This window comes from Bufo bufo, chromosome 5 (assembly GCF_905171765.1).
Source record: "Bufo bufo chromosome 5, aBufBuf1.1, whole genome shotgun sequence".
NCBI lineage: Eukaryota > Metazoa > Chordata > Amphibia > Anura > Bufonidae > Bufo > Bufo bufo.
Genome location: NC_053393.1, coordinates 228,080,254 through 228,097,455, shown reverse-complemented (window position 1 = coordinate 228,097,455; position 17,202 = coordinate 228,080,254). Strand labels below are relative to the sequence as shown.

The window sequence follows — 17,202 nt, the reverse complement described above, 5'->3', positions numbered from 1 at the left end:
TGCCAAGATGCCACTTGCCACCAGTTTGGCCATATTTCAGAGCTGCAACATCACTGGAGTGCCCAAAAGCACAAGGTGTGCAATACTCAGAGACATGGCCAAGGTAAGAAAGGCTGAAAGACGACCACCACTGAACAAGACACACAAGCTGAAACGTCAAGACTGGGCCAAGAAATATCTCAAGACTGATTTTTCTAAGGTTTTATGGACTGATGAAATGAGAGTGAGTCTTGATGGGCCAGATGGATGGGACCGTGGCTGGATTGGTAAAGGGCAGAGAGCTCCAGTCCGACTCAGACGCCAGCAAGGTGGAGGTGGAGTACTGGTTTGGGCTGGTATCATCAAAGATGAGCTTGTGGGGCCTTTTCGGGTTGAGGATGGAGTCAAGCTCAACTCCCAGTCCTACTGCCAGTTTCTGGAAGACACCTTCTTCAAGCTGTGGTACAGGAAGAAGTCTGCATCCTTCAAGAAAAACATGATTTTCATGCAGGACAATGCTCCATCACACGCGTCCAAGTACTCCACAGCGTGGCTGGCAAGAAAGGGTATAAAAGAAGAAAATCTAATGACATGGCCTCCTTGTTCACCTGATCTGAACCCCATTGAGAACCTGTGGTCCATCATCAAATGTGAGATTTACAAGGAGGGAAAACAGTACACCTCTCTGAACAGTGTCTGGGAGGCTGTGGTTGCTGCTGCACGCAATGTTGATGGTGAACAGATTAAAACACTGACAGAATCCATGGATGGCAGGCTTTTGAGTGTCCTTGCAAAGAAAGGTGGCTATATTGGTCACTGATTTGTTTTTGTTTTGTTTTTGAATGTCAGAAATGTATATTTGTGAATGTTGAGATGTTATATTGGTTTCACTGGTAAAAATAAATAATTGAAATGGGTATATGTTTTTTGTTAAGTTGCCTAATAATTATGCACAGTAATAGTCACCTGCACACACAGATATCCCCCTAAAATAGCTAAAACTAAAAACAAACTAAAAACTACTTCCAAAAATATTCAGCTTTGATATTAATGAGTTTTTTGGGTTCATTGAGAACATGGTTGTTGTTCAATAATAAAATTAATCCTCAAAAATACAACTTGCCTAATAATTCTGCACTCCCTGTATATGGCCATATGGAGGTGACAGACTCCCTTTAAAGTATAACTGTCGTATTTTTTTTTTTTTTGGAGTATTGGATTGTGGTGCCCCTATTTCAACTTTTCACTGTGTATTCAATTACCCCTGAAAGGGAGTCTGTCATCAAAGTTTCACCTATTTAACCCTTCCCATAGCTTTCTAGCAGCCTTACAGTTAATAAAAACTTTACCTTTATGAGCAATCCTGGACTTATAAAACCGGCAAAAAACAACTTAGTAGCATATGCAAATGAGGGCTCGCAAGTGCCCAAGGGCGGCGTTACCCTCGTAGGTGCCCAGCTAGCTCAGCCTTATCGTCGCTTCCCCCCCGCCCAGTCTTTCCCTCTGCCCGCCCATCCTTTCCCTCTGACCGCCCATCTACTTACTTCTTGTTTCGCCGAGATCCCGCGCCTGCGCACTCAGTCCGTCGACCGGCGTATGCGCACTGCGATGCCCATTCCTTGTACGGCATCACAGTAATTAATGTGCATGCGCCGGCTTTGATGACAGACTCCCTTTAATTCCACATTTTTGTTCCCTGTACTGCCTACTTTTACCTGTGCTTAAAATAGGGTTGCTAGGCATGGTCGAACACGCAGAAGCAGGCTGCCTGCGAGGTCACATTACTGACAGCCAGGGACTGTAAGTAAATGATTAAAGCCAGGTCCTCCCCAGCAGCTGATAACAGTGCCTGGGCTGTGTTCACTTCTCCCTGTCCCTGCGCTTGGCAGACGCTCCCTCACTCAGCAGAGCTGGAGAATGCAGTGCTGAACCAGCGCACAACAGGGAAGGAAGATCTGCCATCTGCTCAGTGTATAAATGAAAGCAACTTGTGGTAAGAGGACCCCTTTGTGCTGCAGGAGATTAACCTTTTAGGGGTGGTTACTGATACTTTTGGGGGGCTATTGTTACTATCTAGTGAGGGCAGGCAGGATTAGACTCAGGGTGAGGGCAGTGGCGGCCATCTTAACTGAATAGTGAAATTGCAGTTTTATGCAGACTGGTTGCTAAGGGCTTAATCTTATGAAATATGGGGTAAGTCAGTCTAATAGTAACTGATTCTGGAATATCATGTTATTAGTAACTACATACAGTCAGGTCCATAAATATTGGGACATCAACACAATTCGAACATTTTTGGCTCTATACACCACCACAATGGATTTGAAATGAAACGAACAAGATGTGCTTTAACGGCAGACTGTCAGCTTTAATTTGAGGGTATTTACATCCAAATCAGGTGAACGGTGTAGGAATTACAACAGTTTGCATATGTGCCTCCCACTTGTTAAGGAACCAAAAGTAATGGGACAATTGGCTTCTCAGCTGTTCCATGGCCAGATATGTGTTATTCCCTCATTATCCCAATTACAATGAGCAGATAAAAGGTCCAGAGTTCAGTTCAAGTGTGCTATTTGCATTTGGAATCTGTTGCTGTCAACTCTCAAAATTAGATCCAAAGAGCTGTCACTATCAGTGAAGAAAGCCATCATTAGGCTGAAAAAACAAAACAAGCACATCAGAGAAATAGCAAAAACATTAGGCGTAACCAAAACAACTGTTTGGAACGTTCTTAAAAAGAAGGAACACACCAATGAGCTCAGCAACACCAAAAGACCCGGAAGACCACGGAAAACAACGGTGGTGGATGACCGAAGAATTATTTTCCTGGTGAAGAAAACACCCTTCACAACAGTTGGCCAGATCAAGAACACTCTCCAGGAGGTAGGTGTATGTGTGTCAAAGTCAACAATAAAGAGAAGACTTCACCAGAGTAAATACAAAGGGTTCACCACAAGATGTAAACCATTGGTGAGCCTCAAAAACAGGAAGGCCAGATTAGAGTTTGCCAAACGACATCTAAAAAAGCCTTCACAGTTCTGGAACAACATCCTATGGACAGATGAGACCAAGATCAACTTGTACCAGAGTGATGGGAAGAGAAGAGTGTGGAGAAGAAAAGGAACTGTTCATGATCCCAAGCATACCACCTCATCAGTGAAGCATGGTGGTGGTAGTGTCATGGCGTGGGCATGTATGTCTGTTATTGGAACTAGTTCTCTTGTATTTATTGATGATGTAACTGCGGACAAAAGCAGCAGGATGAATTCTGAAGTTTTTAGGGCAATATTTTCTGCTCATATTCAGCCAAATGCTTCAGAATTTATTGGACGGCGCTTCACAGTGCAGATCGACAATGACCCAAAGCATACTGCAAAAGCAACCAAAGAGTTTTTTAAGGGAAAGAAGTGGAATGTTATGCAATGGCCAAGTCAATCACCTGCCTGAATCCGATTGAGCATGCATTTCACTTGCTGAAGACAAAACTGAAGGGAAAATGCCCCAAGAACAAGCAGGAACTGAAGACAGTTGCAGTAGAGGCCTGGCAGAGCATCACCAGGGATGGAACCCAGCGTCTGGTGATGTCTATGCGTTGCAGACTTCAGGATTTGCAACCAAGTATTAAAAAGTGAAAGTTTGATTTATAATTATTATTCTGTCCCATTACTTTTGGTCCCATAACAAGTGGGAGGCACATATGCAAACTGTTGTAATTCCTACACCGTTCACCTGATTTGGATGTAAATACCCTCAAATTAAAGCTGACAATCTGCAGTTAAAGCACATCTTGTTCGTTTCATTTCAAATCCATTGTGGTGGTGTATTGTCATGACCGGCGTGCCGATCACATACGTGACGCAAGGGGAGGGAAAAGGGAAGGCCCTGTCCAAGGGAGAGGGAAAGGTGGTGACCCCTGACTCACCTTGAGGCTGGCACCTGACTGCCCTGACGTCCCTAGACGGGTTCCTCACCCGTACGCCGATCACGTTCCTAAACCCGGGCTTTCCCTAAGATGAGCCCTACGTAGTGAACGGGGCGGTGGGAACACTAGTCCGCACCACTGACACTAAAAGGAAAAAACCAAGGAGAGGACAGACAACACAGACAAAACATATAATCCTAGGTGGACGACAACAGCAGACAACAAAAGTCCAACAGGGATCCGGAGGGTAACGTTCTGGAACAACAACCAGGGAACACAACTACACAGCTCCAGTGGGTCAGTATAGAAGTCCAGGCAGGAAGCTCTATATCTGGCAACCAGAGTAGTGTGAGAGGGGAATATAAGGAGGTTGGGAGTGCTGGACAAGAAACAGCTGAGGAGAAGGAGCTACGGATCCCTGAGTGAGCCAAAAAGGGTTGCAAGGCAAACCCAGAAAGCTACCATTAAGAAACAGCACCATCTTTACACATAGAGCGCGCAGCCACCCGCTGCGACTTCCTGACCCCGGGTATAACGGAGTCAGGCGTGGCTCTTGATACCCTCGTGACATGTATAGAACCAAAAATGTTAGAATTGTGTCAATGTCCCAATATTTATGGACCTGATTGTATATGAAAATTTAAATTAGGGTCTAAATGTGACAGTTATCCTTTAAGTTTGTGGATGTAACATAAAATTGTGGAAAAATTCAAGAAATACGAATACTTTTTCAAGGATTGTATTTATTAAAAGTTTCTCAGGCTGCCCAAACTTACCGGTATCAGTGGAAATAGCTGACTCTCCCCCAACAGATCATGTCCCATGAGAACAACACCCAATCCTTTTGTTCTTAAGAGATAAGTTGCTACCAGAATGTCTGCTAGAGGTTTAGTCCCCACTCTCCATAGAGAACAGCTGAGTGTGCATGTGTATGGTGGAGAATGGTTGTCTGCAGACAGCTATTGAGGATGTATGGCCACCTATAGGAAGATACAGTCTATAAACTTATCCAGTCTATGTGCATACATATATAATGGTAAATGGAAATGGGTCATGTTAGGGGGTAAGCAAACAACATTTGACAAGTCTTGTGGAGGCTGTTCATCATCTACTGTTTAATCTATCACAGCATGGCACATCTAATATGTCAATTATGCAGGCAGGAATAAATGGTTTGTGTATATTTCACTACAGTCCTCAGTAGTGGCCTATACGTTTCATTTTCAAATGTTTAACACAGCCTTTCCCCTAAACAGCCTTTAGGGAAAAATCCAAATCAGATCAATTGATCTTTAGAGAAGCAAATTGAATTAGTCTGGAGTCAGTTAGTGCACTAAACCTCTGAGTAATTGGATTGCTTCTTGTAACTGATTAGAATCAGCTCCTATCTGAAACTGGCAGGGAAGGATCTTTTCCAGGGAAAATCAGAGGCAAAAACAAGGTTTTTTTTTTACGACACGATGACAGAAATTGCAGCATTCTGCACTAATTGAATATTATATTATGAATATATAGGTTTTATCTGAAGCCTCGGGAAGAAAAATTAGGAGACATTTGCCCCAATTCAATTTACCAAATTGTAAACAATTACTGCACAATTTTATCACTGTTTTAATTAAGTATCCAATATTTTCCAGCTTCAATTGAGCCAAGAACATATATCTGAGATCTCAAACTGAGCTGCTTACTAAATGACATGCTCACCTATTAATGTGTTCTCTGTTTTCTTCCCTTGGTTTACAAACTAATATACTTTCAAGCTAGTAAATATAAGTCCTTAGCTTACAAATAATCACCGGCAAACCCAATGTATTAATCAATCAGCCCTAAGATTTCAAGAAAAATATTTTACGGTGGATAGTGCAGTAAATCTGGTCATACTTTAGATTAAAGTTGGCCAATCCTGCCAGTTTTTGGCAGGACTAGCCGACCATCTAATGTGTATGGGGCCTCCCAACTCTCGCCCAACAAATGATGTTGGGGGAGAGAAATATCAGACTGGCTGTTGTTGAACATGCCCAATTTTTTATTCCTTAGGGAGATAAGCTGCAAACGGAGGGGTCTGGCAGTGGCTTACGGTAAATTTACTCGTGCTAACTGAGCAGGCAATAATCGGGAAGAAACCGTTCCTTGTCGATAATTGCCTACTCATCAGAGAAGGTGACAGCTACTTTTGATATGAAGCAATCATTTCCTCTGTATGAGGACAGGTGATGGCTACTGCAATTGCTCATCCCCACACAGATTCGTTGCTTCTGGGCAGCAGATCACTGTGTGAAAGTTTGGAGAAATAACTTTCGGCCAAACAAGCTTTCAGCCGACAGCTATCTTAAATGTATGGCCACTTTAAAGTGAACCTGTTACACTGAAAATACAATGCAATCTGCAGACAGCATGTTATAGAGCAGGAGGAGCTGAGCAAATTTATATATAGGTTTGTGGGGAAAACAATGCAGCAAAACTATTGTATTCATTTCAATTTTTAATTTCCTGTTTAATATGGGCTTTGAAGTCAAGGGAGGCAGTCCTATCAGTGATTGACAGCTATCTCTGTATACAATCACGGATTGGACCTCCTCCTTGAGTTCAACGCTCTGAATAAACAGGAATTGAAATGAATAAAATACAAGTAAATCTTTCCCGACAAAAAAATAATATGCTCAGTTCCTCCTGTCTATAAATGTTGCCTTGTGACAGTCCCATCGTTCCAGTGCCACAGCTGCTGTCCCCAGGTTCTGGTTCTCACTAGACCAAAGGTGATGACTTGCATATCAGCTGACCTCTTCTAGACAATAGGTTTCCCGACATCCATTAAAATGAGCTTCAGCAGTGACATGTGCACAATTGACACGTGACCAATGAGACTTATTTATTTTAAATATATGTTGGGAAACCTCTAAGTCAGTAGCCCTTTACCTTCATGTGTGCTGAGAAAACATTTCCCGGCATGAATTAAAATTGACACACTTAGATCTGCTGCTCAGAAACGATGATTGGTGTGCCTGCACGAAGGACAGAATCACCTGATGAACGAGTGTTTCGCTCATTCATTGGGTGATTGGTGGCACATTTAGATGGGCAGATTCTTGGGAACCAGCGTTCGCAGGAATGTTTGTTGCCGATAATCTGTCCGAAAATCAAGCAGTGTAAACCCACCTTTAACCTTGTACACAGCATATCTAGATTCTGCTGTGGAGATCTATAGATACTGATGCAATGATACAGAAACAATCATTGACTGGCAATCACTTGATCCAGATAATTGTAAGTAGGCAAACTCTCCTCTTCAGTGTAAGGACAAACTTTACAATTAAAAACCAAAGATGAATAATTAGCCAAGATACCAAAATCCTAAAATTCCAACAATGAAAATACAATCTTAAAGCAAACTGAAGCAATTACTTATTCTAAAAACCTTTGAGCCACGCCCGTTTCTTCACAGTGCCATCTGGTGGTAGAACAATGATTACTACATTGCATGTGCACTGTATGACACTTTAACGGGCTCATTCTCTTCCTAAGGAGAAATTAACCCCTTCACACAAAGGACACAAATTACAGACATCAATATGTATACTGAATGAACAGTACTACCCACATTAGATTGTACATGATTGTTTTTGTAAACTGAACAATGTGTTTTTTATTATACAGGGAAAGTGTAGAAAGTCTTATACAGAAACATTCATATGCAAGATCCCCAATCAGGACATATGGAGATGATGATATTGTGGGTGAAGATGGTCAAGTAGTACAGAGCAGAGGTAAGATGAGATATAAAGAAGATGGTAGCTTATGCAAACTCTTGTAGTTTAGTTTCTAATTCTAATTCATTCTAATATGCGTCTTTGTGCTCCATAGGATCAGCTTTTACAACATCTGACTTGTCGCTCTCCTCTTGGGTATCCTCCACATCAGGATTCTCTGGTTTTCAGCACCCGCAAACATTGACGGCACTAGGCACCAGCACTGCTTCTCTTGCCACTCCAATCCCCCACCCAATCCAAGGATCCCTGCCCCCCTACAGCCGGATAAGCATGCCTCTCACACCTACAGCTCTCGCAAGTACCATGCAAGGAAGTGGGCCTACGTTCCCTTCCTTTCATATGCCCAGGTATCACCATTACTTTCAGCAGGGGCCTTATGCAGCCATCCAAGGACTGCGACACTCTGCAGTGATGACTCCATTTGTATGACTGAGTTGATTCACAGGAGATGCCTACAATATACACATAAATTTATGTGACTGGAGCAGTTAAGAGTTAACAGGGTCACATACATCACATGCTATTGTAAGGATGACAAAAGCACTGAATCTCCTCAAATAACCGGACTCCAGCCAAACCATGGAGAAAAACATAAAGCAGATCTCAGCTACTATAACCTTTTCCATTGAAGATGTTATAAATGACTACGCTGACACAGGACAACCTAAAATGTCATCCTCTTGAAAATTTTTAGAAGATGTTTTGTCACTGTCAGTAATATCTTACTAGATACTGACTTAGTTTCATGTCCATTGCTGCTTTACTATTTCAAATGGAGCCGCTGAAGAAGGCTTTAAACACAGGATTGTACATACCGATCTTTCCCATATATATTGCAATAATTCTCAATATTTTATCCATTCATTGGAAGCCAGAGCCAAAATGGTTATTATGAGAAGTAGTGCATGTCTAAACACCCTGCAGTCATAATGTGAGCATCATATGGACCAGCGCAACATGGCTTTACTTTACACATAGGACATGGTATGTGGGCTATTCATGACATAAGGTGTTCTCTACTACAAGGAACCTGAGAAGACCCATATCTAAGGCCACCACTTGCACTCGAGTGCCAATGTTTAGCAATAACAAGGATTGGTGTATTTGTTTCCAATTTTTATTTTTAAGAACTATACAGAGTAAGTTTTATGGGCACAATTATCACTTTGTGGTTGATGAAACTAATCTGCAGACTTGATGGCAAACTGGACTACAACCCTCTGTGTATAGTTTCCTTAGTGGTAAAGTTACATTTTTAAGCTCTGATCCTGCCAATGTTAATATCAATAGAAATGTGTTGATATTTATATCAGGCTTTCAGAATATGGTGTTTTTAGATTTTCAGAGATCACTGCATTGTCAAGCAAATTGTTAACGTTGTGTTTATTATTTTATATATTGTATAACTGTTAAAGTATATTTTATTATTTATTGACCTACGTCCAAAGCCTGCAGTCGTCACTTCTTTCCATTCACTGTTACAACTTTTAGGATTCTTTAGGAGAGAACATTTGTCAAGGATAAACATGTCATTTCTAAGATGTAAAATATGATATACAAGTCTCAGAATGTCTGAACGGGGTTAATGCCAAGCTGTTCCATTTTAAAGAAGCCTTACTACTTTAAATATGAGAATGCACACATAGTAGATATATCAAATGCTGATGTTGACAGACAAAACAACAGTAGTTTACTAGTATATTAATAATCATATAAAATAGCTTAATACATTGCATAGAGGACTTCTTTTGAAATACCCTTTTAGATTATTCTGACTCATTTGGGAGGGTATTTATTAGTGAAAAGCAGTTCTCATTCTCAGGACATGGTGCATTTATGCATTGCAATAAGATCCAATGGAACCAAATAATGCTTCATGATATATGACCCCAGGAATATATAATGTACATGACACCAACTTACTGCCAATTAAAAAGTGCTGTCCCTTTAAAGAAGACCGGTCACCTCTCCTGACATGTCTGTTTCTGTAAATACTTGCGTTGCTCTCCATGTTGGTACATGGGGAATGCAAGTTGTAGTAAAACAGACATGTCAGGAGAGATGACCGGTTTTCTTTAAATTAGGCTATCAAGTCACATACTTCTTATTTCCTACGATTATTCGTAAATTGAAAAAGACAGTAATCCCTTTAAATTCTTATAGAGTTTGCTCTATAACTACTTTAAGGTGGACCTTCGTATTTGTAAGAAAACAAACAAACCTATGAAAGGCTCTCTTCATGACTCTAAAAGTTACCGTATTTAGTAGATTCTTGGCATCATTCATAAAATAAATGCTGGAAAGGAGGCTGTTTTAAGAAATCTAAAGGAAAGTGAAAAACAAACCAGGAAAAAAAAATTTGGTTTTCAAATGTGATTGCATATTTACCTGAATAAAACAGAATTATTTTCATTGGCTATCAGGGTAAAATTTGAGTTGCGTTAAAAGGATTGTCTAATAACATTTTTTTAAAAAAAAGATGTTAGAGTAATAAAAAATAAATAAATTTGTACTCCCATTCCTGAACTCCCTCCATTCCAGCATGGCCGCTCCAATCCTTCCCACTGGGCTCTGTACCCATATACCTCACATGACAGCTGCATCCATCCACTGGTCTCAGTAGTCCTGTCCCATTTACCACTGATTTGATTGCTGAAGTCACAAGTTATATATTGGTGTGTCACTGCTGCAGCCAAAAACATGAGGTCATGGCTGCAGCAGTGGAGAAGATTGGAGAGGAATTGGGACAGTGAGTATCAGTTTTTTTATTTTATTATTATGATACCTTCCCTTACTCAATTTTTTTTAACTGGAATTACTCCTTTAAAGCTCCAATCAGATCACAGACGCCCATGAGTAATTAATTGTCTGGCATAAGGCCAGTGTGGTTAAGGGGAACTGACTCTGTGGCACACAAATCTGTGTTAGGGCTCATGCACACAAGTGTAAGGACCCCATGCTCGTGCTGCGTACTGCTATGCACAGGCGCTGGCCATATGCACTCCATTTTAGGATGCGGACCCGTTGACTTGAATGGGTCTGCGATCCGCAACATACGGCCAAAAATTAAACGTGTTCTATATGTTTGTGGTGCAGAGGCACAGACCTGAAAAGTGCTTCATAGTGCTTCCTTATGTTTCCGATCCGTGCCTCTGCAAACGATAGGTGAAGTCCTATCTTCAGTCGTATCTTGCGGATTGCAGACCCATTTAAGTCAATAGGTCTGAATCCGCTCCGCGGAGTGTACACAGTCAGTGCACGTATATTGCGGACCGACTGGCACTGACCCTGTACGGTCATGTGCATGAGCCCTTAGGCCTCATGCATACAACCGTATGTATTTTGCGGTCCGCAAAGAACTGATCCGCAAAAAATACGGATGACGTCCGTGTGTATTCCGTATTTTGCGGAACGGAAAAGCTGGCCCCTAATAGAACAGTACTATCCTTGTCTGTAATGCGGACAATAATAGGACATGTTCTATTTTTTTACGGAACGTAAATACAAAACGGAATGTACACGGAGTACCCTCCTGTTTTTTCTGCGGACCCATTGAAATGAATGGCTCCGTATACGGTCCGCAAAAAAAACGGAACGGACATGGAAAGAAAATACGTTCGTGTGCATGAGCCCTTAGGGTGGGTTCACATAGGCTTTCAGTTTTTCAGGACTTTTGCAGTTTTAGTGCCTTTTTTGCACCCAAAGTTTTTGGTGCGGTTTTTACCACTGCCAGATGTTGTCTGAAACACAGGACACACAAGCATTTTTTTTGTTACTGGCCGTTTTGTTAATTAGGTGTTATTTTTTTGGGTTGAGTTTTTTGAAAACGGCGGCATGCTGAAACTTTTGGTCAAGAGGTATCTAAGACATTTTCTGAGTGAAAAAAAGCCAGTGCAAATGTATGTGACCCTCTCAAAATCTATTGCAATTAATGAATAATTATTCAATGGAACATGTGGTGTATTCAGGCTCTAAAACCTGAAGTCACATTGTGCTGAAAACACTCTAAGGTCTCTACACACATTTATACTGTTTGCCATTTTTTTTACCACAAAAAAAAATCACAGAAACCGATCACTTTTTATTCCATGCTAAATAAGTTTTTTTATGGCATTTTGTTAGCTGTGTTTTTTTTTCCAAACAACTGTGCAAACCCCTTTTTTTATATTTTTACCTACTGAGGTGCCAATAAAAATGCCAGAAACTTCAGCATGCTGAAAGACCAGAGACCCTAAAAATGCCCTAATCAATAAAAACGCCAGTAGAAAAAAATGCTTGTGTCCTGAGTTTCATATTTCCTACAGACTTTCAGCTAACATATAGCACTAACTTTTTTTTTATCACAAACATCATATATGCAAAGAATTTCATTAAAACTACAAAAAGCGCAGAAAAAAGCTATTAAAAACCTGTGTGTGAACCCACTCTAAAGGGCAACTAAATATCCAGCATGAATTGTGTTACACAAATAGCCTACTAGTAAGGGCTCATTCAGACGGCCGTATGCTGTCCACAAAAATGCGGATCCGTTTTTTTGCGGATTAGATGCTGTGCCATTCACTTCTATGGGGCCCTTTTCTTCCATTGCACGGCTCAGCAAAAAAATGAAACATGTCCTATACTTGTCAGTGAAAATCAGGACATGGCCCTATTGAAGTCTATGGATCAGCAAAAACAGGGAATGTAATCAGTTTTTTTGCGTACATGCTGAACTGTCCGCAAAAAACGGATCCGCGATTTTGCGGACAGCTTACGGCCATCTGGATGAGCCCTAAAGCCTACGATTTTAACTTGAAAACCAAACTGGGGAATTCTCTTCATTCTGTTAGTTGGGGAAATCTCTTACCTTCTGATCACACCGTTTCCTCTATGTATGTAGGACCTCTGCGCACTCCGGCATTGCCAGAGGTTTATAAGGCTCCGTCCAGCCTCATTCACTATAATGGGGACTGGTGGAGATCCAGCTAATTTCCGGCAAATATGCCGAGAATCAACTGGAAGAAAACTATTTACTGGAATGCGGACGGATCTCCGCTGGTCCCCATTATGGTGAATGGGGCTGGACAAGGCCTTACAAACCTTCAGCAATGCTGGAGTGCACAGAGGTCCGGCAGGGAACAGCCCGCCAGATCTCTGACGCTAGTGTGCAACTAGCCTAAATGGGTTTTCCAGAAATTACCATTTTGGCCATTAATGTGTGGCCATGGGGCCAAAGGTCATTCATATTTTTTTTCAACTATTTAGGTCTACATATATTGTACTGAAGTTCTTGTATTTCTTTTACGTCTATTGCCCCTATCTTCCCTGTTAGGTCCATGGGCGTATCAAAGCAGCAACAGGCACAGTGATAGGGGAGTGACTATGTAACTAGCTGGGTGAGAGGGAACTAGAAACTAGCTGGGCGTGGTTAGGGGTGGAGCTAGGGGGGGGAAGAGGTGCATCATGGGTTTGGTTGAATACAGAAACAGGAAGTGCTACATACAGGATGTGAACAAACCAGAGTGATTTCTTTAATAGTAAAAATGGGTCAGGACAGTCCAAATTGGGGAAGGTGTACATGAGGTACTCAACTACATGTTAAAAACCATGGTACTCATGGAAAACCCCTTTAAAGCAATACTAAAGTTTCCCAAACATCATTCAATCATTTATTTCTGTTAGTTAATATATTTTGAAAAAAGGAAACATGCCTCAAATGTAAGCACAGGCTTAACCATTTCTACTGTTTTGGGAGCTGATAAGTGGCTGAATTTGTAACAACTCGGAAAAATCTTCAAAAATGTTTAAAACTGGATTTATCTTCTTACTCTTTTCTGGATTGTGTCATTTGTTGCTGCATTACATGTAAACTCTGGAGCTGCAATCTGTATAATTGTATTCTGCAGTTGTAATTGTCACCTTTATGACATGGCACCTGATAGAAGTTTCTTTTTAAGTGCAATATATTTATTTCTGCTGGAAATGTTATGTCAACCTGGTGTAATATTTAAATGTTTAAAGTAAAATGCTACGCAAAAAAATTGCTTAAATTCTATATATAAATCTAAGAATATATAACATGAGAAGATTGTATATTATGGCAGATGTGTGATTACTCAATAAAGTATTTGTGTGCGTGTTTTAATAAATGTTTGTGTCATCTGCTGGTGCTGAACAATGCAACATATCTAAATATATTTAAGATTGTTTTGTATTATATTATACATGGATGCATAAAAATGTGGGACCCAAAAGTATAGCATCAGGCAGCACATCCAAATTTCTCCCACCCAGGACAGAAACTTTTTTGTTTCGACTTTCTATATAGAAAATAAGTTTTAAACTACACAAAGCACAATTCATGTGTCACACCACATGCATGGAAACTGCAAAGAAGGCTTAATAGATATTGCACAATCTGAACCACTTTACCACTCCTCTCTTGCAACATAAATAATGCCCACAGTTAAAGGGTTCTCCGGGAATTAATAAAATTAAAATACTTAAATATTAATTTATGATAAATATATTCCTAAATACCTTTCATTAGTTAAAATGGATCGTTTTGTCTAGGGAGCAATCATTAGGAGAAATAAAATTGGGCGCCATCCTATTAGTACACACAAAACCTGTCCTAATCACACAGCAGGACAAGTTACTTCAGAACACTGAGCCAAAGAGCTGCCTCATCCTCCTCTCTGCTCTGCTTGTCAGTATACAGCTGATAAGATCTTCAGCTTAATCTCTGTAGGAATGGAGTTCGTGAGGAGACATGAAGTACAGAGAGGAGGTGGGGATGTGGATAATGAGCAGCAGAACTTGTATACAGTCTCCATTACCACAGCCCACAGTCTGTACTTCATGTCTCCTCATGAATTCCATTCCTACAGACATTCAGCAGGCTCCAACAGCACAAAGAAATATGCTCTAAAAAGAGCCAGGCACGGGACATCTCTCCACGCAGCTAGACTTGATTGACAAGTCTCTCCATATACAGGTAGCAATAAGCTGAGCCAGGTGGGGAGAAGATGGAGAGTTGCTGCCAAGCAGACACTTTTCCCTGTGCCTGGCTCTTTTCAAAATTATGTATTCTCTGAAATGCTGCAGCATTACAGAATAAAACATAGGGTGTCCTTTATTAAGACCGGCGTCTAAAACGTAAAGAAAATGATAAATGAGACGGACCTGACGGCCCACTCCCTTAGACCTGGCGTGAGCAGGGTAAAGTCCCAGATTGCGGTGCAAATAACCTTTGTGCCGCAATCTGTTAAAAGATATACGCAAGAAAACGTAAATGACCCCCATAGTTCTTCTTGTGGGAGCCTGTCAGCTTTAATCTACTGACAGGTTCCCTTTACTGGTAATTTACAAACTAGATTGTAAATGCTTAAAGGGACTTTGTCACCTCCCGCTGTAATACATTGAGTTCAGAGGCGTAGCTAACAGAAGGACGGCCACGCCAGGCCCACAGACACATTGTGGAAGTGCTCATTAGCACAGGAGGCCCAGGAAGCAGTGAATATAGCACCACTGGTATTACTCACTGCTCCCTGGTCCTCTTTGCTGGGCACCCGTATTGTGTTAGGTCCTGATAGTGTACAGCTTCAGAACATAAGCACGAACTATGACCTGAAGCTGTGCAACCTCAGATCACAGTGCAGTGTGTGCGTTCGGACAGAGCTTAAGCTGCAGCGCAGTTGAAAAGGTAAGGTTTTTTATTTTTATCTGTTCTGAGTCCTGTCTTTAGGGGAAAATAGGGTGGAAGTTAGAGGAGGCACAGGGGTCTGAATGAATTTGAGGTCAGATCTGGGGTCTGAATAGACTTGGGGTCACATGTGGGGTCTGAATTAAATTTGGGTCAGATCTGGGGTCTGTATTAATTTTGGGGTCTGGGGGTCTGCATTATTTCTGGAGTCTGGTGTTGTGGTCTGTAGTTATTCTAGGGTCATGTCTTGGGGCTGATCAGGGGTCTGTAAGAATTTGGTTTCTATGTCAATTATGGGGCCGTCCTGAGGTCTGTATGAATGTGAGATCTAATCTGCGGTCTGTATGAATTTGGGGGCTAACCTGGGGTCTGTATTAATTTGGGGGCTGATTAGGGGTTTGTTTGAATTTGAGGTCTAATCTGCGGTCTGTATGAATTTGGGGGCTGATCTGGGGTCTGTATTAATTTGGGGGCTGATTAGGGGTTTGTTTGAATTTGAGGTCTAATCTGAGGTCTGTATAAATTTGGGGGCTGAACTGGGGTCGGTATGATTGTGGGGGCTGATCTAGGGTCTGTATGAATTTGGGGGCTGATCTGTGGTCAGTATGAATTTTGGGGCTAATCAGGGGACTGTATGAACTTGGAGAACTGATAAGGGGGTTTAATGTATAGTGGACTGGTTGCAGCAGGCTGCAGAACACCCCATGCATCCAAAATGAAGATGAGCAGAAATTAGAACACCCCATCCATCTATTTACATCTGATCTGTATGTAACGCGGCTTGAATCTCATTACAGGCAAGTTGCAGCAGAGGTGTGATGAGACACAACCTATGTTATATACAAATGTAAATTGACAGTGTTCTGCTGATCTTCATTTTGTTGGATGCGTGGTGTTCTACAAAATGAAGATCAGCAGAAGTTACAACACATCGTCCATTTAGATGTGTATATAACACAGTCTGTATCTCATAGCAGGCTTCAAGTTGCTGACTATAGTTACAGCCTCCAGCAGCATACAGGAAGACCTGATGGGGCACCATATCCCCCTTTATGATTCACACCTGGCTTTCGATTAAAAAAGTGAACTAAGCTGAACGCGTGTATGTAAACCATTAGGATGCGCCTCTGCAGTTGTAAACATGCATTGAGGGGGCAATTGGTTTAGGGGCCCACTCAGATGTGTTTCCCCCTCCCAAGCTAAACCCCTAGCTATGCTAAGCTAGTGTTCAAGAAGGTCCTCTCCATTATGAGGGCAGGCTCCTGTGTATGTATTTTAATGGCGTTTTGCAGCGGCATAGCAGGGAACAGGAGTGAGTATCAACATATTAATTAGTGATCTGGAATCCATTCCAGCAGTACTATGAATTTAGTTCTGTACTTAATTGTGATTGCAGGAGGTGACTTATTCCCTTTAACTCCTTCCAAACATCTGCCATACATGTACAATGGGTGTTGGGTCTTTAAAGATGGCGCCCACTCAGGAGTTGAGTGGGCCCCAAAGCTGCCATGTTTTTGCTGTTTTACACAGCAGACACCCAATGGCAGAATCCGTGATCTGAGATAACTCTGATCGCAGACTTTTAACTCATGAAATATCATGGTCAGTTGCAATCATGTCGTCTGAGCAGTCATTTACCACGAGCATTACACAGTAAGGGTACAGAGGGCTGGTAACAAGTTGGGGGGGTGTACCTGCACAGACTCACTCTATCCAATCAGTGCTGCCATTTTCAGACTGTGCAGGGACACAGCCCCAACTGATTACCACCCTTCTGTACCCTTACTGAAGGCTAATACCAATTTATTCATAATGAAGCTATGGTTCAACATACATCCACAAGAATAGAT

At 41.5% G+C, this 17,202-nt stretch overlaps 1 protein-coding gene across 2 annotated transcripts in view; it reads left to right on the top strand.

The window, feature by feature from the left end:
• Nucleotides 1–10,129, top strand: part of TBX20 (T-box transcription factor 20) — a 52,882-nt gene extending 42,753 nt beyond the window's left edge. For both annotated transcript variants that reach the window (XM_040433143.1, XM_040433144.1), the window contains 2 exons: nt 7,556–7,665; nt 7,763–10,129. In XM_040433143.1, the coding sequence (XP_040289077.1) occupies nt 7,556–7,665; nt 7,763–8,097 (445 nt within the window). In that variant the 3' untranslated portion in view covers nt 8,098–10,129. The remainder of the gene's footprint in view (nt 1–7,555; nt 7,666–7,762) is intronic.
• The last annotated feature ends 7,073 nt before the right edge of the window (nt 10,130–17,202 follow it).